The sequence below is a fragment of the Scardinius erythrophthalmus genome (assembly GCF_964197995.2).
Source record: "Scardinius erythrophthalmus genome assembly, chromosome: 10".
Taxonomy (NCBI): Eukaryota; Metazoa; Chordata; class Actinopteri; order Cypriniformes; family Leuciscidae; genus Scardinius; species Scardinius erythrophthalmus.
Window position 1 is genome coordinate 34,947,486 of NC_138230.1, and position 21,128 is coordinate 34,968,613.

A 21,128-nucleotide genomic window follows, 5' to 3' on the forward strand; every position below is an offset into this window, starting at 1 on the left:
TTTTATTTACTTTATTTATTTTTTTTATTGTCTTTCTTGATTGTATATTTGATTTGAAACTCTGTCGCTGTTACTTATTATAATTTGTAATTATGTCTGCCTTTGAAACTTGTAAGTTCAAATTGTTTGTTAAATACCTATTTTGTTTGTAAATTTGAATTTAATAAAAAAACAAAAAAACAAAAAAAAAAGCTCGTTGCTCTTCAGTCGATTACTCTTCCTGCTGATGTTCAGAGCTGATGCAACACTACAACATTACAAAGAAGTATTTCGGAAAAAGAAAAAAAAAAGCTCAATAATACATATTTAGTTAGACATATACAGTACATTCCACAGATGTATATCCAAATATTTGTATTTAAATGACTGATGATGCTAACCTTTATTCACTGACATGGCTGATGGGGCTTTTATTATGAAATACGTGATGAACTCCTGTTGCAACCGGAAAAGCCTGTCACCGGCACACACGTTTCTCAGCAACCACCGGTGAGCTTTTTTATTTTATATGTGATCTTTTGTAATTTATTATTTACTGACATTACAAGATAATTGTTAAATTTTATGCCGATTTATTGCCTGCCTTGTAGTGCTTCTATCACTCCTTGAAATGAATATTAGACTGCTCTTCCTTAGCCATTCATTCATAGCGCATTCATAGTCACTTCTTTATAGCCAGGTCTAAATTACTGATTCTGGCTGCCCCCAGAATCACAAGTAGACTTTATCTTGGTATTGACCTGTCTGTTACTTAATCTGCACAGAAGCAGCAGACATCATGGGAGAGCAGCCGAGCCCTGATGAGAAGTTCCAGCTCATCACCAGGAACCTTCAGGTGAAAAACAGTATAGAGATTCTTAAATCCTCAAAACATATTAACACTTGTTTTTGTTTTGTTATTTCTGTTATTCCTTTGAATAGTTTCATTTGAAAGGTTTCTGATTTCATTTTTACATGTACTACCATCAGTTATATGGAGTTCCAAACTGGCAGACAAAAAGTAAAACCAATAAATACATAGGCTATATATGTAAAAAACAATAGTAATGTAATAGGATATAAAATAAAGGAATAAATGTTTTATTTAATTCAACAATTTAATAGTTTTGTTTTATTTAATTCAGTTTAATCCTGAATTTATTTTAGTTATTATTTTCTGCATGTACTTTTAAATTAATTTTTATTCTCTTTTACTGATATTTATTACATACATTTTTTTTCCATTTAGTTTTATATTTATTTATTTATGCGTTTATTTATTGTTATATTTATTTATTCTCACATTTTAGGGAGGGCAAATGAATGTACGGTATTAATAAATGAAAATAGATATAAATGCACAAGGGAATACAGACATATAAAAATAAATGAAAGAACAAACAAATAAATAAATAATTAAGAAAAAGTAATTCAAAAAATTTAATTCTGGAGAACATATGATCCATCCATCCATCCATCCATCCCATACTTACTGTTTCTGCCACTGTTGTTTTCAAAGGAGGTTCTTGGTGAGGAGAAGTTGAAGGAGATCCTGAAGGAGAGGGAATTGAAGGTTTACTGGGGAACAGCGACCACAGGCAAACCCCATGTGGCTTACTTTGTCCCCATGTCAAAGATCGCTGACTTCCTGAAGGCGGGCTGCGAGGTTTGACTTTGGCGTTCTGTATTGGTTGTCAGCATATAGGCACTTATCTCTGGTGTGTATACCTATTTGTGTTTTTGTTCTATAGGTGACCATCCTCTTTGCTGATCTCCATGCCTACCTAGACAACATGAAGGCTCCCTGGGAGCTGCTGGAGCTCAGGGTGAAGTACTATGAGCAGATCATTAAGGCTATGTTGGAGAGCATTGGAGTTCCCCTTGACAAACTCAAATTTGTCAAAGGCACAGACTTTCAGCTCAGCAGGTAAACACTCCTCTTCTTTTAAATACTGCATTTCAAAGAACTACATTGGATGATAATCGACCAAGAACATGGTTTTTATAGATATTCCAAGCATTGTACTGGGAATTTTTTTTTACTAGGGGTGTAACGGTACACAGAATTCACGGTTCAGTAGGTACCTCGATTTTGGGGTCACGGTTCGATACGAGTTTGGTTCAACAGGAAAGAGCAACAAATTCCCAATACTAGGTTTCTTTCATTTATGTTGAACAGAAAATTACAGTTTGTTCCACCTAGCAGCATTTAGTTCCCCCTGAGGTAGATGGTACAGTACAGCCGCCTTTAGTGTATTACATTTACATTTATGCATTTGGCCGACGCTTTTTTTCAAAGTGACTTACATTGCATTTCAAGGTACACATTCACATTCTTATCAATTATTTTTGTATATTATAAATGTAACTATTTAGCACTAAGCAGTAAACAGATTAAAAAACAAACAAAAGGAATTTGGTCACATTGAGCTACAAAGCTGAAAAACGTCTCTTTTTGTTAAAAAATAGAATTATGAAAACTAAATCTTGTGCAGAGATTAGTTTTCATTGCGCGTGAGAGATAACATGCACAGTTTCACCTAATCTCATGTTAATCTTGAGTACCTATAGAGTAGTAGTGCATCTTTAATATCTCCAAAAAGTGTTTAGTTTTATTATATTTATTAAAGAAAAATACAGCTTTCCGATTCTCTCCGGAAAAAGCCGAGGTCCTGGAGGCGGAGCTACAGAGTCAAGCGGTAGTGCATGATTTCCAGCAAAATACAGAAATCTGATCCAATTGTACTTACATGACTGGGGTCTTTTATCACTGGGACCGCTCCACGTTTTAATAGCAAACGATTTGCAAATCCAGCGTCGACCTGGGCCTTGTTAATAAAACATTCGTCACTGAAATGACCAGAACACACAACCGCACTTCCTACACTCCGTTGCTGCCCCGGAAAAACAAACTGCATCCACTGTTCCTGTAACACTGGGTTCTTTGGAAAGCTGAACACGGTAAGCTTTCCCTCACATCCAAATACACACTTTTTTGGAGACATTCTTGAACAAATCCTATGCAGCGCGGGCGCCGATGATTTCCTGTTGAAGCGCGTTGATGTGCGCGGTCTCGCTCTCCTCTGGTCGACGTGTGCGCGGGCGCGCTTTTCCGAGAGAAATGCTCATATAAGTAGTTCCACTCTCATCTACGTCATTAGATCCACGATCGAAAAAAAAAACAAACAGCCGAAACTTGTACCAACCCGGAAGTAAGATTTTAGGCACAGAAATTCTCCGTTATTCGTCCAAAATATATTTTTTAAACTTTGCCCATGTTTAGCATGAGAATCCATCTCTTTAACACTGTAAACAACTCTGAATACATGAAACACCATTGTACCCCCCCTTTAAACATGCGGTGGCACCTGAGGCTTCCCATTTCCAGGACACTGGACTGTAGTGGTGAGACTTCCACTGCGTGATTTTTGTCTCATAACAGCGGAAACAACTTAAAATACTGGTCATACAGAGATAAGATAAGATAAGAGTAAGACGTCATTCGAAACTGTAAAAAATGTTTTATTAGTGTACACTCTCACAAAAAAATAGCATTGTGCTTTTGTAAAATAAAGAAAACTAACAGGACGCTGCTTTTTTGCCGTCCCGGTTTCCTTCCTGTGAAGTTAGTGGAGCGCATCACACAAATGAATTGAAACTCAACGTATAAGTGTTGAAACAGTGTTGCATTACCGCATGCACCCCCCTCTGGATTGTAGTGTGACTGACTGTATTCGTCGTCTGAATACCGATGTCCGTGCTGTGACGGTTCGGGACGAATGCATGTACCGTTACACCCATATTCATACATTATGAATGAATATAAAGAAAGCAAATTACAACCTCTTCGTATGGTTGATCTATAATAGAGAGTACACTCTGGATGTTTACCGACTGTCATCCGTGGTCACTGAACATGATGCAAAGAAAGCAGGGGCTGAGGTGGTCAAACAGGTCGAGCATCCTCTTCTGAGTGGTCTGCTGTACCCTGGACTACAGGTATCCAGATTGTTGTTTGCTAACCTTTTTTCAAATTAAAAGAGTTTTTTCATTTAAATTTTTTATAATCCTTCACAATATTTTTACTGCATTTTTGATCACATGAATGTATTCAGTACTTTTGGGTACTTTGTCCTCCTATTTAAACCTACATTTTGTAAATAGTGGATGGCCTTTTGGTGTTCTGTTCATTATTCGGATTTGCGGCATATTCCAGACACTTGATATTGTTTTTTATTTCCATCAGGCACTGGATGAGGAGTTTTTAAAAGTAGATGCTCAGTTCGGGGGTGTGGATCAGAGGAAGATCTTCACATTAGCAGAAAAGGTACATTTTTTTTTTACTTAATTTGCACTACTTCCTATACACTGTATTTTACTTTAGTCTGCCAGTAGGAAATAGAAAATCTCACTGTATTAGTACAATATTTAGAATTTTATATTTTCACTGGTGCAAAGCATAAATAACGGTCTTAAAACAAACGTTTTTCTGAAGCATCTAATATGCCTAGACTTTTGCATAGTATATATGTGAGTTGGAAGGGACAGGCAAGGGGTGGACAGAATAACAGGCTGAATCAGGCTTTCTACCATGCTATTGTAGTGTTTTGATGACTCTGTACTGATCCCCATAAATATGTGTGTGGGCATATGGCGTAATTGATGGGTATATTTTCATTGTTTTTTTTTTTGTTTTTGTTTTTCTTTTGCAGTACCTGCCCTCACTTGGGTACACCAAACGTATCCACATGATGAACCCAATGGTTCCTGGACTGACCGGGGGCAAGATGAGCTCCTCTGAGGAGGTACGCTTCCATCTACAACTTTGAAGATTCATAAAATCAAAGAATCCTATTGGTTCGACGGGACGGGATAGTGGTTTATGCTGTTGTATGTCGTATTGATTCAACATTTTCAAACTTTCATCGTCTGATATCAGGAATCCAAGATTGACCTGTTGGATAAGAGCCAAGAGGTGAAGAAGAAGCTAAAGAAGGCATTCTGTGAGCCTGGAAATGTTGAGAATAATGGGATTCTGTCCTTCGTCAAGCATGTGCTTTTCCCGCTGCATTCAGGTGAGCTCAGGCACACAATACAATCTTTAGAAAATGTAAACATCTGGTTAAGTGCTTTATGACGTGTTCTTTTTTTCAGAGTTTGTGATTAAAAGAGATCCAAAGTGGGGAGGCGACAAAGTCTACACTGACTATGAGGAAGTGGAGAAGGACTTTGCTGCAGAGGTATCTGAACAGTCCTTATCTTTACTATTTAATGTACAAATAACACATTTACATAAATTCATCATATGTTGACCCCTGCACTGCTTGTACCTGCAGCAAATCCATCCTGGTGACCTGAAGGCTTCAGTAGAGTTGGCTCTTAACAAGCTGTTGGACCCCATCAGGAAGAAGTTTGAAACCCCAGAGTTGAAGAAACTGACAACATCAGCTTACCCAGTGCCCTCTAAAAACAGTGAGTGAAAATACAGTCTAAAAACATTTAGGACACAATCATCGACTATTATGATCCCATTTAACAGTAAAAAACAAATTGGAGCTTCTTCAAGCTTTCGAATGAGTTTTAGGAAAAGGTACAAATGTGCACATTTACACACTGTTTGATTGTCATTGCTTCACAGAAGGAGGAGCTAAGGGCAACCCTAAACAAACCGCAGATGAGGAGGAGGTCATCCCATCCAGATTGGACATCAGAGTAGGCAAAGTCATCAGTGTAGAAAAGGTAGAGACGGCCAGCAATAATTTTCCGATTTATTTTTCCAATAAATAGTATAAAATAGTATTCCAATAAATCCTCGCTTTTTTATTTGACCTGTTAGCATCCAGATGCAGAGTCGCTATATTTAGAGAAGATTGATGTGGGGGAGGAACAGCCACGGACTGTAGTGAGTGGACTGGTGGCCTACATCTCCCAGGAGCAGCTTCAGGACCGTCTTGTAGTGTTGCTATGCAACCTAAAGCCTCAGAAAATGAGAGGGATTGAATCCCAAGCCATGCTGCTCTGTGCTTCAATGTTAGTAGGGCTGATACACCCTAATTTAACTATTTTATTCAATCAATGAAGATTTTCTTATAGTAAAAGTCATGATCTTGATCTTTCTGAATGTGATGGCCTTCAGTGAGGGAGAGCCCAGGAAAGTGGAGCCTTTGGATCCACCAGAAGGATCAGCACCAGGAGAACGTGTTTTTGTAGAAGGTTATGAATCCGGCAAACCAGATGATGAATTGAAACCAAAGAAAAAGGTGTTTGAGAAGTTACAGGTATGTGAGTTTTATATTTTTGTATTTAAACACTCATTATGGTATCACTGTGTCTTATTCTTGGTTGTATATTTATTTGTCTGATCTCTTCAGGTGGATCTGAAGATCTCAGGCGAGAATGTTGCACAATGGAAGGAGCAAAATCTTATGACCAAACTAGGACAGATCACCTGTAAAACACTGAAAGGTGGAAATATTAGCTAGACAGTCTTCACCATTTTTCTCAAAATCTTCAAAGCTTGAGTTTCGATGACAACCCAATATTCCCATGACAGTTATACGGTTTCAGGTCTTACTCATCATAGCCATCAAAAACTGCTATCTGACTCTGATGGAAAAACAAATGGCTTACAATGCCATTATTGAATATTTTCTGTTTCATTTAGCCATGTCAACCTGTAAATGATATAATAGAACACAATCACTGGAGCAGAATACATATGGTATCGTCTGTGCTTTACATTGCATGTATTGCCGTCCAGGATGTTTTCCGCATTAAGTGCTGCAGTAAATAATCTCATGCTCATTTGTTTTAATGACAAATTAAGAATCTTCCAGGAGTTCATCTGTTGTCCTCAAACTCAGGTCTTCCTGTGGTGCCAGTCTCCAGTACGACAATTTTAACTATTTTACCATTAATGGAAACGGTTCAGACATGAACAATCTATATACATAATAAACTGTAATAAGTTTAGCTTGGTTCACAGGGAAAATTTCATGCAATGTAATATTCAGAAGTCATCTGATGTTAACCAAACGCATTGAAATAAACAAAGATGATTCATAACCACTTTTCTTTATGGAAATAATGATGGAAATGTCTTCAGATGTACCTTTGCAGTTTTTGTCATGATCTATTGAAAAGAGATATCTAAATATATTAACCTGAAAATGAAAGTTTGGGAGTCTATTTAAAAAAAAAAAAAGTCACCATGTAAACATTAAGAATTAATTCTTGATTAAAGGACATCGAAACTATAACTCATTTGCGTATTTTGCTGTACTGAAAAAAGCAGCTTTACCAGAGAACATGAAAAGGCTTTCTCTTCTGATGAATGAATATTTACACAGCATACATTAATCAGACAAACAAAATATATGTTGGTATGGGGGTGTATACTGTGTAATGTTATATTTGTATGTCTAAGGAATTTAAAAACAGTCAAAACAGGGTAAATCTATAAATATCTTTTAATGCATATTTATTTTTAAAACAGAAACAGTGTTGCAGTTCTATTCACTCCATTGGAAGTAAATAGTTACTAAAGTATATGTATATACTGTATATTTTTACATCAATTTTAGAGGGACCGTCAGTCAATACTTTTACTAATTTGCTGGTTCCAACAGAAATGCAGCATTTAGCTTACAAAGTGCTTTAATCTAATGAAAAGTAAATATATATTTTGAATGTTATATGTTTCAGCCATGGTCAGCATACTTCAGAATACATAAAGGTAACAGATGGTTCTGTACATGTATTATTACATATTTGCTGAAAGCAAATTCTGAAAGCTGATTGCAGTAGAACTAAACCTTTCAAAAAATTGTTAGTAGAATCGACTTCTTTCATGAAAGCTAGCAATCAATCTCTGTGCTTGGACATATTTAGATATGTCAAAATTTTAACAGGATTTGAGTTTTTTTTTTTTTTTTTTTTTTTTTGCACCAAGCAGTGATTACTACCACTAGTGACCACTAGATGTCAGTTTAATCTTGCAGTCATTTAAGCTTTAATAAGTCCACAATAAACTTAAAGTGACTTTTCCCAGAGCACAGAAACTCATTTAGAAAAATACTTGAAAGTTTGTAATAAAGCTATTTAAAAAAAAAAAAAAAAAAAAAAAAAAAAACGATTGGAGAAAAAGCTTTTTGCATACATTTGAAGGCCATTATCAGGCTAAGGCTTTTAAGACAGTTGCGGTATCCATAGATCCTTGATCACAATCTCACTTGGGCTTTTATCACTTGCTTTGTCCTCTTGTCTTTGCCAGACTGTGACTAAACAGTCCAATCAAAACTCAACTCATCCACCATGACTCTTCAACATGCAGTCTCTGTACTTCCTGGAAAAGAAATGTAATTATAATGATCATTTACATGGTTCCATCTGTATTTCATGCACAAATTGAAATAAACTGTGAATGCTTCCTTACTTGGTTGCTCTTGGCTCCCTAATGATTGTGCTCGCTGGCCAGCAGGATGCACTGGATCACTTTCCCCATTAACTTCAACTCTCGTTATTTGTTTATTTGTCAAGATCTCTGTCTTATCCGTTGTTACATTCTCCGTCTTGTTGGGAGGATTTGTTCCATGCACTGGTTTCTTAGCAACAGGTGGCGGCACTTTAATTGCTTTTTTTGTTCCATTGGTAATCATCATCTTGGCTTGGTCAGAAACATGCATTATCTCAGCTGCGAGACTCTGTTTGAGGCTTGCCTGGACCTCAGGCGAAGAAGGTGTTTCAATGATAACTTTTTTTGTGCTTTTGGAGAATATAAAACTGGCTGTCGATGCAGGGGACTTATGCAAGTCACAGCCGTCTGGTGTTTTAGGGGATGGCACAGGTGAACTAGCTGTGCTAGTTGAGGATAAGCGGAGATTGAGCATTGCAGGTACTCCACTGGAGGACATAGCAGCTGTCTTCATACGTATAGCCTCTTGGAGACACATGGATGGGACTGTGGCTGGAGCAGGATAAGACTTAGCAGGTGAGTTGGACTTCAAAGCCAAGGATTTGCGAATAGGCTTTTGTGGTGTTGCTTGACTAGTAATACTGTGATCCTCATTTGTTGTGGTCTCATTAATTGGTTTGCTATCATTGTTTATTTGATCTTCCCCAACATTTACAGATCGTAGTCGCACCGTTTGAAGCAAGGAAGGTGTGACAAGTGGAATGTTGGCATCCTCCTTTGGAATAGGTGTGCTTTTGTATCGACACAACAGGTCTTTGCTCTGGTTGTCTTTGTTTACAAGGCTCAGATGCCTTCGGAAGTTAACAATAGATTGGTTTTCCACTGGAAGTGGAGGTGCAAGTGGCACATTGGAATCTGCTTGGCTTTCAGGTAATGCATGCTCTGATGAATCTTCCCCTTGTACAAGTTCATCCGGTAATAAAACGGACATTTTAGGAGAGGCTACAGTTGTGTTTTCCATGCCAACGTGGTCCAACGAGAAGTCTGATACATTATTACAAGGCTTATCCTGTTGTCTATTCTCCATACCATTTTGTACTGTTCTTTCTGGGAGAATGGTATGTATCTCTGAATCTGGACTGCTGTCCAAATCCGAGGCATTAGATGACACCAGTTCTGTATTGGACTGCTGTTCACATGATTCTTCATGGCAATTGACAGATGTCTCTGAGAGGGGTTCCTGCATGAACGAAGGAGGTGGTGGGGGGAAGTCAAGTTCATCTTGTTCCTCAAACATCAAGTCAGGGGACTCATCCATTGGTGGTGGTGGAGGAGGCCAAGAAGACTCCAGGAAAGTCACCTGTTCATCTTTTTCTTGCTTCTGTTCCTCTTCTTCTTTAGATGGTGGTATAGAAACTGAGGAGGCTGACATCTTTTTAGTAGGTGGTGGAGGAGGGTGGTGTTCTGGAGGTGGAGAAGGAGGTGGAGAAATGCCATTGACATCAGGTACTTCTATACCAAGGGTTTGCATTGGTTTATTATTCAAAAAGCCCTTTACATGGCAGTTTCTTTGGATCTCGTCATTGGTTTTGTCATTCCTTGGGGGAGATGTGCTCACAATTTCACCATTTGTTTTGACTTCACAGTTTGTTTGTGAGAGCATACTTTGATCAACTTTGATAGTTGGTACCTTCGTTGTTAGAAGTGTTTGGCTTCCTCTTTCCTTTTGGTCCTCTACAGTTCTACCCCCTTGTAAACGAACAGTTTGTTTGACCTCTGCAAGAGTTTCTGGACTTTCTAGTTCATTATGTAATGTTGAGCTTCCATTATGCCTCACATCAGGAGGTTCTGTCGTTGTTTGTTCGTGCACTTGTGGTGATATGGACTCATTTTGTTCTTTTACTGCTTCTTTGTTATCCATTTTTTCTTCAATCTTCCTTTCTTCTGTTGTCTGTGTCTTTGGGATCATTTGTTCAAGGATTTGCATTGAATTTGCGTTTTGATTTTTACCTATTGATGACTCTTTTTGTTGTTTTTGAAGCTGATGTAACTTATGTGGGTTTGGACCTGGGCCACATAATAGTTCAAGCGTCCGTTTATTGTGAATCCAGGTTTCAGGGGGTGGGGGAGATGGGGCTTTTACCTTGGGTGGAGGGGGAATGTTGAACAGTTCCCTAAGAGCATTATTTGGGTGTGTAGGTGTTACCTTGTTTTTCACTGTTGTAAGCAGAGGGGAGCACTTCAATGGCTCTGATGGAGTGGTGTTGGTTTGAATGTCCTGATGCGCCGTATCCGATGTGACTGAAGACAGAGATGTCATTGACGAAGAGACTGAAACCACCGGTGAGCTCTGTACACCTGCTCTCTCTGGTTTTGAAGGCTTAACTCTTCTCTTTCCAGGTGAGGAGGGACTAACCTCTTTAGGGGAATGCGTAGGCGTCCCACTTTGACTTGAGTATCCACTTGAAGGAGATAAAGTCCTATCAAATTTGTTTTCACTAGATTCTCCAGTTTTCTTTGGAGATGAGTTACTTAATCTGACATGACTTCCAGTAAAAGCTTGATCAGGACTAAGTGGGCTAGATTCCACAGATGTATGGAAATCTCTTAATGAGCTGAGCACGGAAGAATGGACAGAACTCTTCTCGTTATTGGTGGACTGATGGTCTTCTTTTCCATTGTTGAGATCTCTACCGATTTGCTCATCATTTGGTGCTATATCTTTGAGATCTTTTATGTCTAAACGCTCCCTAGATCTCCGCTTAAGTTTTTCATAATGCAGGGAATAGGTTCTCTGTGGCGGTGCTGGTGGAAGTTTTGTCTTCATTACAGAGAGAGAACGAGAGAACGAATGGCTGTTTCTAACATTGTCCCCAGCATCATCCATCTCCCTGTGGTCCAGTCTGTGATTTGTATATTTACTGTCAGAACTTCTTGAGCTTGTAACACTCATGTCCTTTGGGATTAAATCTGAAACTTCTTTGGTGCTGTCGGCAACAAAGGTTGGTAAACACCTTCCTTTTGAAGAGATTGTAGATGAATTGGAGACGACAGTCTCAGATGATTGCGAATGGCTCTTGTTGGAGCTAGCGGTAAGAGGACCTTGATTTGTCCCACCTCCAGACCTTGAAGAAGCTGGGCTAGCTGATGCTAAACTACTCTTGCTGACTGTACTGGCACTGCGCCGACTGTGATCATGATTAATTTCAATGATATCTATTGCAGCAGGCAGAACTGCATTTGGAATAATCTTGGATAAATACGTTGCCTGTGGTGAAATAGACATAACGAGACCTTGAGGCTCATTCAGGAAATAGGAAGTGGTCATTCTTGGCACAGCAAGAGACTTAGGCCTCTGTGTAGGGTGTGCTCCTAGACCAAGCTTTCGGTTTAACTCATCTTGATAGACAGAATGGATGTGGTTTATAAGGAACTCTTCATCTCTTGATGTCTGAAGAACCTCAATATTCTGCAGGTGTACACGAGCCCCTTCATGATTTACTAAAGGGAGCTCTCCATCAATTGTCGGGATGACAACAGAATCATCTTCATCACGTTCTCTGTTTGGAAGCTGCTGCAGTATAGTTCCTCTTGCCATATCTTAAGAAGAAAAAAAAAAGCAAAGTAATGTAATTATTCTATTTTTGGCAGAATAGCTGTGTAATCTCATATACTTGTCAAAGTTGCTGTTTTAAGGAATGTCATTCTCAAAAACCTGATTTTAAAAAATAATAATAATCTGACAATAACATAGTTTTACATGCCCAATTCTCTTTGAACTTGCTGTGGAATGCCCATGATAGTTGTTCTTCTACTTCTCCTCTTGGTCTTGTCCAGTCTTTTAACTGGGTTTAAGGGCTTAAATGTGGAACCTAAAGTGAGTGATAGATCAAACAGAGATTTAATACAAAAAAAATGTCATGCCATTCTCTTCAGTTGTTTTGAGATTTAATATGAAGTCGTATTCAAAGTAATGGCAGTAAAAAAAAAAAAAAAACTTTAAAACTTTTTTCCACATGTTTTCTCTGAACCTGTCTATCGCAGGATAGATCATAACTTAATTTTGACAAATGTATGGTTTTGTCTTTGTATTGCTATACCACACATTAGAGGAAAAAAGAGGTAGTATGTGTCACTAAGCATGGCTAATTTTAAGACCTTCTTAAAGTCAGCATTGTATACCTTGACGTGTAAGCACTGAATGCGAGGAGACTGCTGAGACAGTCGACACTGAATTGACAGAGTGCCCAGCAGTGCTATCAGTCTCAAGTGATTCATCTCTTTCTTTTGAGCTTGTGTCTTCCTCTGGCTGTAAAGAAATGGAGGTCATTGTTAAAAAGCAATCCAATTAAATGTATTAAAAATATTTATACATTTATTATACAGTTTATACATATTTCTTTGCATATTAAAGAATGAATGACGTCATGTGCCTCTTCCATAAATAGGGTACAAAAACTTCATTGCAAAAAAGAAAACTCTTGGTGATAATTCCCTCATAAATACCACTAAGGCTTCTTATCGTAAGAGGTTTGTTGGATTAAGGCCCCTGAAACTTTTTTTTGTTAAAGTTTTATGATTGTGTCTTATGGTTTTCATTGTTATATACAGGTCAAGATCTAAGAGATGGGATATACCAGAATTACCACTGTTGAGAGTTTAAAAACATTTTATTTGGTTAAATTTAGCTACTATTGTCTAACATCTAATAGATTTGACAACAGGATCTTTATTTTTTTTACTTCAGAGGCTTACCTCAGTCTGATCATCCTGAAAGTTCACCCCATTTTTGTGCTCTGCATGAAAAAAAGACTGAGTGAGGTGCATCAGAAAACACATTTGTGCATTAGAAAGCCAAAATGTGAGCAGTGGATCAAGGTTGTCATAGATCAGTATGTTTTGTGTTATTGATTTGAGCATGAGGCTCACCCTCCTGTTGCAGTATCTTCAGTCCCTCCTGGGCTTCTGTATGCAGGTCTTCCAGGTACTGTGGCCTGCTTCCTTCTATGAACACATTCTCCTGGTAGTGCTGGGAGGTTGTGTAATGTACAGTCAGCTTTCTTTGCTCATCCTGTTTTTGGCCTGCTAAAAATAGAGGGAAGGGGAAGGTATTGTTATTCACATAAAAATGGTTGCAGTCTTTCCCAAAAGATTCTCCAAAATCTGGGGCAGTTGTGGCCTAATGGTTAGAGAGTCAGACTGGTAACACGAACGTTGCAGGTTCGATTCTGGCAGGAAATGACTGTGGTGCCCTTGTGCAAGGAACCTAACCCCCAATTGCATTCACATATCACAAAAAAAAAAAAAATGCAATATTAGATCATCAAATCATAGCCGGTCTATCAAAGTTTAAGGAGAGTTTAAAGGTGCATTGTGTAATATTTAGGAGGATCTGTTGACAGAAATACAATATAATATACATAACTGTTTTCAGTGGTGTATAAAGACCTTGCATAATGAGCCGTTATGTTTTTATTAATGAGCCATTTCTATCTACATACACCGCGGTTCCCCTTACATTGAAATGGCCATTTTACACCGCCATGTTTCTACAGTAGCTCTAAATGGACAAACTGCTCTACAGAGCGCGTTTCGTCACTATGTTGTTCTTCATGCAAAGAAGCTAGCTAAAGTCAGCGAATAAAACACTGACACGATGAACAAGTAACAATAATATTCGCAATAACATTGTTTAACTGAATAATTAAGTAACTATAATTTCTTAATTTATCTTTGTAAAAAAAACCTAATTGCTTAACTGGCTACTCTATGCTGTCTCAGACGACGGCATCTTTTCCTGCCAGCCACCGTAACTTCTGTTGGGTGCAATTCGCAACCTCACCGCTAGATGCCGCTAAAATTTACACACTGCACCTTTAAAGTCCGCGTGAACTGGAAGTTGCAAACAACTTTTCTCCAGTGTTGTGACGTATTTCCCAGTGAAACGGAATATTGAACAGAGGGCAGGGTTTTACTCTAGCGCTCCTCCTCTCCATCTCTCACTCATAGCAGACTAACGATTTGAAGGGAGTGGTTAAGCGTTTCCCAACCCAAGCCGTCAAACCTACGTCATCAGAGAAGGAACGCCATTCCAGACCGGAAGTAACTTTTCAGACTTTGATTAAAGATTACGACGGCAAACAATTTTTTTCTGTGTTTTAACTTGCACGGATTAATTGTTCACCACAAGACTAGTAATATGCGCTAACAAAGTAAATAGGGTCAATTTTGATTTCAGTTGGACTTTAAGGAAAGTTTAACTATTTCTTCCAGATCAAATCAAGATTGGTGAAGCATAAGCAGGACAGTTTTGCTAGAGGCTCAAGTCAACATCCACAAATATCCCCATCGATTATTATTTAATTCAGTATGAAATTTGAAACATGACTGAATAAAGATATCCACACCCCCGTTTTGTGAATGAGGTTCAACGAAAGCCTGGAAATCTGGTTGTCAAATGATCTAACTCTGCCCATTCTTTTTCTATCCAGTAGCAACACCTGCTAATGCTGGCAGCTAATTCTATTCAGATTGTTGACAGGCGTTAGCGGCACACGTTGATAGATTTCCAACATGGCAATGGACTTCACACTCATGCTGTGACCAGGTAATCCCTTCTGATCTTTAATTCCTTCAAATACCAGATTACCCTTTGCTCCGCTGCCTCTGTTTAACATATGGCAGCACAAGGGCCTCTGCGTTCTAAGAAAGAGGTTGACTTTTTTTTTCTTTCTTTAAATCGTCTAGCAATTTAATTCTGAAATATTCCAGTCAAGTACTTGACCAAGCTTGGCTGTAATCTGAGGAATAATAATCTGTGATGAATCCTCCAAATAAGGGCAATGCACCTTAATTCTAAGAAATCATTCCACAGCAGTTGTTTTGGGTAGGAGATACTATAATCTGGTTTGACCCAATGAGAACATTCAGACTAGAAAATGCAGTAGGGTGACCTAATGTTACCTCTTATTGGTATATTTATTCCTAAAACATGCATTACTTTAGTTAATGAGTGACTTGCTCCGAGACTCACTGTTAACATTACAATAGGGAGAAACGGGACACTTGAGGGTGGCCTATCGTTGGACTGGGGCACTCTCAAAGGAACAGTGAGAAGCCTCATACTTCATTGCGTACCTCCTTTAAACCACTGGCCATGAGATAACCTTTTTGATGTTTCAAAAGGCATTGCAAAATGAAGTTAATGGGAGTGTTTTAGGACAGGGACTTTCCCTTAAAAGAGATCTTCTCAGCCTCTTAGCCATTTATGCAGATTTCTAACTGTTCACTTGGTATCAACTTTTAAGCTTTTTGTATAGTACACCCCATGGGGGTTTCAGGTGTACTGGCACTGACTACAGACATTGTGATACAACAGAGTCGCAACGCACACTGGCAAGTGCGCTGTATGAGTCCATTTCACAAATGACTCCTTTTTAAAGTTAAAGGAATGTTACCATGTTCAATACAACTCTTTTGTACTCGGTTTCCATTTCAAGTGGATTTCAGTTAAAACATGTTTGGGGGTATGTTTTACAAATGAGAAATATTTTGGAAGCTTCACTATTAACAAAACAAAAACAAAATGTTGTTCATTTTAAGAGTAATAGATGAACATGAACAAACAATGTCCCCTAGTATAAAGGTATGGGTAAAAGCAAAAAGTGTGCATGCTAAAGAGTGAACTGTAAGCGGCTCCCGAACGTTACCTCATGTATGAACGGCAAAAGTGATGGCAAGATAATAAACATAACCTTATTCTCTTTTTACTCTGTAATAATGATCTCTATCTGTATGGGAATATTAGTATTATTGAGTCTGTAAATTTATGAGCATTTCATTGCACATTTCCCCTCAGTGTTCAGAAGCCACCTGTTTTTTTTTTATGCCTATTGTGCCATTTTAAACTTCTGTATGTCTGAACTTAATGTTGTAACAAGTACATGCATACAAAGAACAGCCTTTACCTTTTTAACATCTGTTAATTCTAGAAGTCTAAATACATACTAAAATAATATACTTATAATATACTTATAATAATACTTAAATACTAAAAGAATCTAGATTCGCATGTAAGAGCAAACAGTATCTTGAGAACCAGGATAAATATTAATGTTTGAAGGTGAATTATCATCTATAAATTCTTGGATCTGTCAGAATTCTTGAATCTGTCTACTCACCCTTCTTCTTGAAGATTGACAACAGAGACCGAACGTTTTTACTTATAAACACCACCATGTCTGTCTTAAGATTAAGGTCCAGGTAGAGATCATTGCAGTTTGAAAGTGTCTCTTACTTAAATGATTAGAGATAAACTCTTTCACCAAGCAGTATCATGACTAACTGTCCACTTCTGCAGACACGAACCAAGTGATGTCAACTAGCTGTCTCCCGTGAAGGATAATCAGGTCTGACACAATGAGATCTACTGTTTGCCACCAATCCTCCAGCTGCCCTGATCTTTCCCACCCCTCTTCATCTGTCCTCCCCCTCGCCCCGGCTTTTGTCAACATCTTACTGTGTGGTGTCCCCCAACGTGTTGGCTGTTTTCCTCCATTGTACCGTACACCAACTGAACTTGGGATTTGCCTTGAAGGGGAAGCCTGGCTAATCTGCCACCCCTAATATCTGCTTGGAAACATGCCACACTAAGATCAGGGCATCTGCTTCACAATTTGACCCACAGTATAGTAAAAAGGCATTTAGATTTGATTTATTCTTTTCTTTTTAATTTTTTTTCAAGTACACAGTGACTGTGTCTAGAATCAAACACTTCATCTAAAGTGTTTTGGTGGGTATTATGATGGTTATTAAACTTTTTAAAGGAATAGTTTAACCAAAACCAAAAAAAAAAAAAAAAAAAAAAAAATTCTAACATTGTTCTTAACCTTTAAAGCACCAAAGGAGATGTTTTGAAGAAAGTTCATGCTATTCTTTCCCATACAATGTCATATTTTGACTTACTGCTGTCAAGCTCTAATTTATGAAAATATCATAAAGTGCGTGACTCAAGCACTATTTTCCAGGATTCCTGAAACTATATGATAGCCATCTGGTAAACATGTAGGCTTCCATTTTATGAAAGAGATCAGAAAAATCATATGGGTTTAATGATAACATTTTAATTTTTTGGGTAAATATTTATATTTATAACAAATGACATTGTTTTTCTAGTGACCTTGTTGTATTTCTTACATTTTTAACTTTACGTAGCAGAAAAAAGACTAGTGGAATAGATTTAGAGGATATTGCTTTAGGCATTTATAGCAGGTGTCAGAATTAGTTCAGATTATTTCAGGTTTAGAGTAACATGAGCTACTATTTGTGTTTCATGTATCTCTTTAGGGGTGCAGCAGCGCTTTACCATTAAACAATTTTTGGGGCGTCCCATGTCCTCACTCGCTGCTCTAGCTTTGGCACTAGAATAGAGACTCAAGTGGAGTTGGCTGAGAATAATGGGCGTCACTTCAAACTGAAAAAGAAAGGTCACTATTTCGGCTGGAAAACTTTCACCACTTTTCCCTTCAATTCACTGAAACTTTTTTATGCTTGCTAAGGTAAACATTAATATTGGTCATAATTACAATTGAACAACCCCCTTGAATGCATGAATTGGTACCTAAACTTAGATGTTTGAGAGTTGTGGTATTATGTTTCTAAGCAATTACATTTAAAAAAAAAAAAAAAAAGAAAAAAAAAATCCCATAGACTTTACTAATCTTTTTCTTTTTTCAGTCTGTCATTTAGATTGCACCCAGTCTACCAACTGCCTGTTGTCCAACACACAAAATCCCATTAATATTTATCAGGGAAGCTATAAGACACCATCTGGCACATGGTGTGAAATGAGGGTTGAAGAGCATGCCTTTAAACCACCACCAGACCCTTGAGTTTCTTCACACTAAAGCTTTTGAGTCCCTAGAAAACAAATTACACTTAATGTATCCCTGAACTGAACACTCAGCTGACTTAGCAATCGTGTTTGTATGAATGCAATTAATTTGTAGTGATAGACCGTGTTTAGTATTATTTATATATTATTAGTATGTATTAATGTTTTGAAATAGCTTTTATTTTTATATTTTCATTATGTATTTTTCATATTTCTAATTCATTCATTTTAGTACTTCATCTTAAACTTATTTTTGGTTTGTTGCCAGGACAAAACTGTCAATCTTTTTGAAGTTAAAGTCATTTAATATTCATATTTTGTATTGTTAAATATTTCCATTATATTTTTATTAGTCTTTATTGTAATAATGTAACATTATTGTTTGCAATGATTCTGCTTAAGGAACATCTCTCCTTATGTTTCCTAAACATGCCCATATAATGCACAAAAGTAAAACTGACAGACATGAGAGCCAAAACTATATATACACTCACCTAAAGGACTATTAGGAACACCATACTAATACTGTGTTTGACCCCCTTTCGCCTTCAGAACTGCCTTAATTCTACGTGGCATTGATTCAACAAGGTGCTGAAAGCATTCTTTAGAAATGTTGGCCCATATCGATAGGATAACATCTTGCAGTTGATGGAGATTTGTGGGATGCACATCCAGGGCATGAAGCTCCCGTACCACCACATCCCAAAGATGCTCTATTGGGTTGAGATCTGGTGACTGTGGGGGCCATTTTAGTACAGTGAACTCATTGTCATGTTCAAGAAACCAATTTGAAATGATTTGCACTTTGTGACATGGTGCATTATCCTGCTGGAAGTAGCCATCAAAGGATGGGTACATGGTGGTCATAAAGGGATGGACATGGTCAGAAACAATGCTCAGGTAGGCTGTGGCATTTAAACGATGCCCAATTGGCACTAAGGGGCCTAACGTGTGCCAAGAAAACATCCCCCACACCATTACACCACCACCACCAGCCTGCACAGTGGTAACAAGGCATGATGGATCCATGTTCTCATTCTGTTTACGCCAAATTCTGACTCTACTATCTAAATGTCTCAACAGAAATCAAGACTCATCAGACCAGGCAACATTTTTCCAGTCTTCAACTGTCCAATTTTGGTGAGCTCGTGCAAATTGTAGCCTCTTTTTCCTAATTGTAGTGGAGATGAGCGGTACACGGTGGGGTCTTCTGCTGTTGTAGCCCATCCACCTCAAGGTTGTGCGTGTTGTGGCTTCACAAATGCTTTGCTGCATACCTCGGTTGTAACGAGTGGTTATTTCAGTCAAAGTTGCTCTTCTATCAGCTTGAATCAGTCGGTCCATTCTCCTCTGACCTCAAGCATCAACAAGGCATTTTCGCCCACAGGACTGACGCATACTGGATGTTTTTCCCTTTTCACACCATTCTTTGTAAACCCTAGAAAAGTTTGTGTGTGAAAATCCCAGTAACTGAGCAGATTGTGAAATACTCAGACCAGCCCGTCTGGCACCAACAACCATGCCACGCTCAAAATTGCTTAAATCCCCTTTCTTTCCCATTCTGACATTCAGTTTGGAGTTCAGGAGATTGTCTTGGCCAGGACCACACCCCTAAATGCATTGAAGCAACTGCCATGTGATTGGTTGATTAGATAATTGCATTAATGATAAATTGAACAGGTGTTCATAATTCTTTAGGTGAGTGTATGTCACAACACAGCTGTTTGTTGCAACTCATAATACGCATTTAAGTTGTTTTCCCGACTGCAGATGGATCGAGGAATATTTTTAGTTGAGAAATTGTTGTTCTGAGTTGCCCATAAAGCAAGTCACCTCATTCTCACAATCCTAAACTTTTCTCAACACTCTCAGATCACTGTCCTCATTTAAACCAAATATTTTGTGTAAAGTATATAGGTACACAAGCATATATATATATCCGGAAGGTGTGAGTATGGGGAAACCACAATAAAAATATTAATTTTAATTTAAATATTTATATCCACCACCCAGTGAGACTTATAAACGTGGGATTGTGTTGCTTGGCCTGAGGCTTTCAAAGGAGGGCGTACTCTTTAACATTTGACTTAATCTGGGATGAAAACACCAATAGAAGGTTAATGTACCTTGCAGCAGTTTTAGCTTCAATTTTCTAGATTTTTCCTTTGACGGCTTTTGTTTTGTGTTTGATCATAAGTAAGCTTTAACCAAACATTCAACCAAATGCATGTTAGCTATGTGTAATCTTCCATAAAATGTGTACAAATGCCTAGAAATTAGCATTCTTTGTCACTATTATACACCCACAGAATTAGTTTGATTTGTATCTGCTTGACTTTTGCCAACAAGTGCCTTATTTGTTTATTTATATTTATTGAATTCTATGCAACCCCTGCTGTAGTTGGTTGTTTAAGCATGACTAACAGAATCCTGTCCCAGATATCAGACCCAAATGTCCCGTTCTGACAATGGGTTGCTTTCATACAACTGCCTCTGTGTTGTTTTCAAGGAATCTGACCAAACGACTAGGAGATGATACTGGTGTGTTAGGGCGTCTTCTCAAAGTCTCAGAAGATGATGAGGGATTTTTCCTCAGCTCTGCTCCCCTCCCCTCCTGATCATCTGGTTAATTTTAGAGCGCCCTGCAGTGCACAACCTCAAGTCATTAATGCCAGGAAGCTAAAGACATGTTTATTTTCTTGGCTTTGATGGAGTTCTGTATCTATCAGTGTTTACAAGTCCCTTGAAGCATCTATAAATCTTCTGTACATAAAAAAACACTGTGCGAAGTAATACTCTCCCCCATGCTTGAAAGCTTCATCAATACTAATAACAATAGTGTGA

At 38.0% G+C, this 21,128-nt stretch overlaps 2 protein-coding genes across 4 annotated transcripts in view; one reads left to right on the forward strand and one right to left on the reverse strand.

Annotated features, from left to right (window-relative positions):
• The first annotated feature begins 443 nt into the window (after positions 1-443).
• yars1 (tyrosyl-tRNA synthetase 1) lies at positions 444-8,411 on the forward strand. The gene is made up of 14 exons (XM_081377478.1): positions 444-489; positions 765-835; positions 1,499-1,645; positions 1,731-1,906; positions 3,849-3,978; positions 4,226-4,306; positions 4,692-4,784; positions 4,919-5,054; positions 5,134-5,219; positions 5,316-5,451; positions 5,618-5,718; positions 5,816-6,009; positions 6,116-6,257; positions 6,351-8,411. The coding sequence occupies exons 2-14, from the start codon at positions 779-781 to the stop codon at positions 6,459-6,461; spliced, it is 1,590 nt and encodes a 529-aa protein (XP_081233604.1). The 5' UTR covers positions 444-489; positions 765-778; the 3' UTR covers positions 6,462-8,411.
• The window catches only part of nhsl3 (NHS like 3), a 53,189-nt gene continuing 40,247 nt past the window's right edge, over positions 8,187-21,128 (reverse strand). For all 3 annotated transcript variants that reach the window (XM_081377475.1, XM_081377476.1, XM_081377477.1), the window contains 6 exons: positions 13,322-13,477; positions 13,148-13,188; positions 12,575-12,701; positions 12,157-12,264; positions 8,414-11,992; positions 8,187-8,323 (listed from right to left, as the gene is read on the reverse strand). In XM_081377475.1, coding sequence (XP_081233601.1) covers positions 8,301-8,323; positions 8,414-11,992; positions 12,157-12,264; positions 12,575-12,701; positions 13,148-13,188; positions 13,322-13,477 — 4,034 coding nt within the window. In that variant the 3' untranslated portion in view covers positions 8,187-8,300. The remainder of the gene's footprint in view (positions 8,324-8,413; positions 11,993-12,156; positions 12,265-12,574; positions 12,702-13,147; positions 13,189-13,321; positions 13,478-21,128) is intronic.

Excerpts from the sequence above, each read along its gene's own strand:
- yars1 (XM_081377478.1), top strand. The coding sequence starts at position 779 with ATGGGAGAGCAGCCGAGCCCTGATGAGAAGTTCCAGCTCATCACCAGG. Across the intron at positions 5,055-5,133 it reads GCTTTTCCCGCTGCATTCAG|AGTTTGTGATTAAAAGAGAT; the intron begins GTGAGCTCAGGC and ends TCTTTTTTTCAG. Across the intron at positions 6,258-6,350 it reads AGGTGTTTGAGAAGTTACAG|GTGGATCTGAAGATCTCAGG; the intron begins GTATGTGAGTTT and ends TGATCTCTTCAG.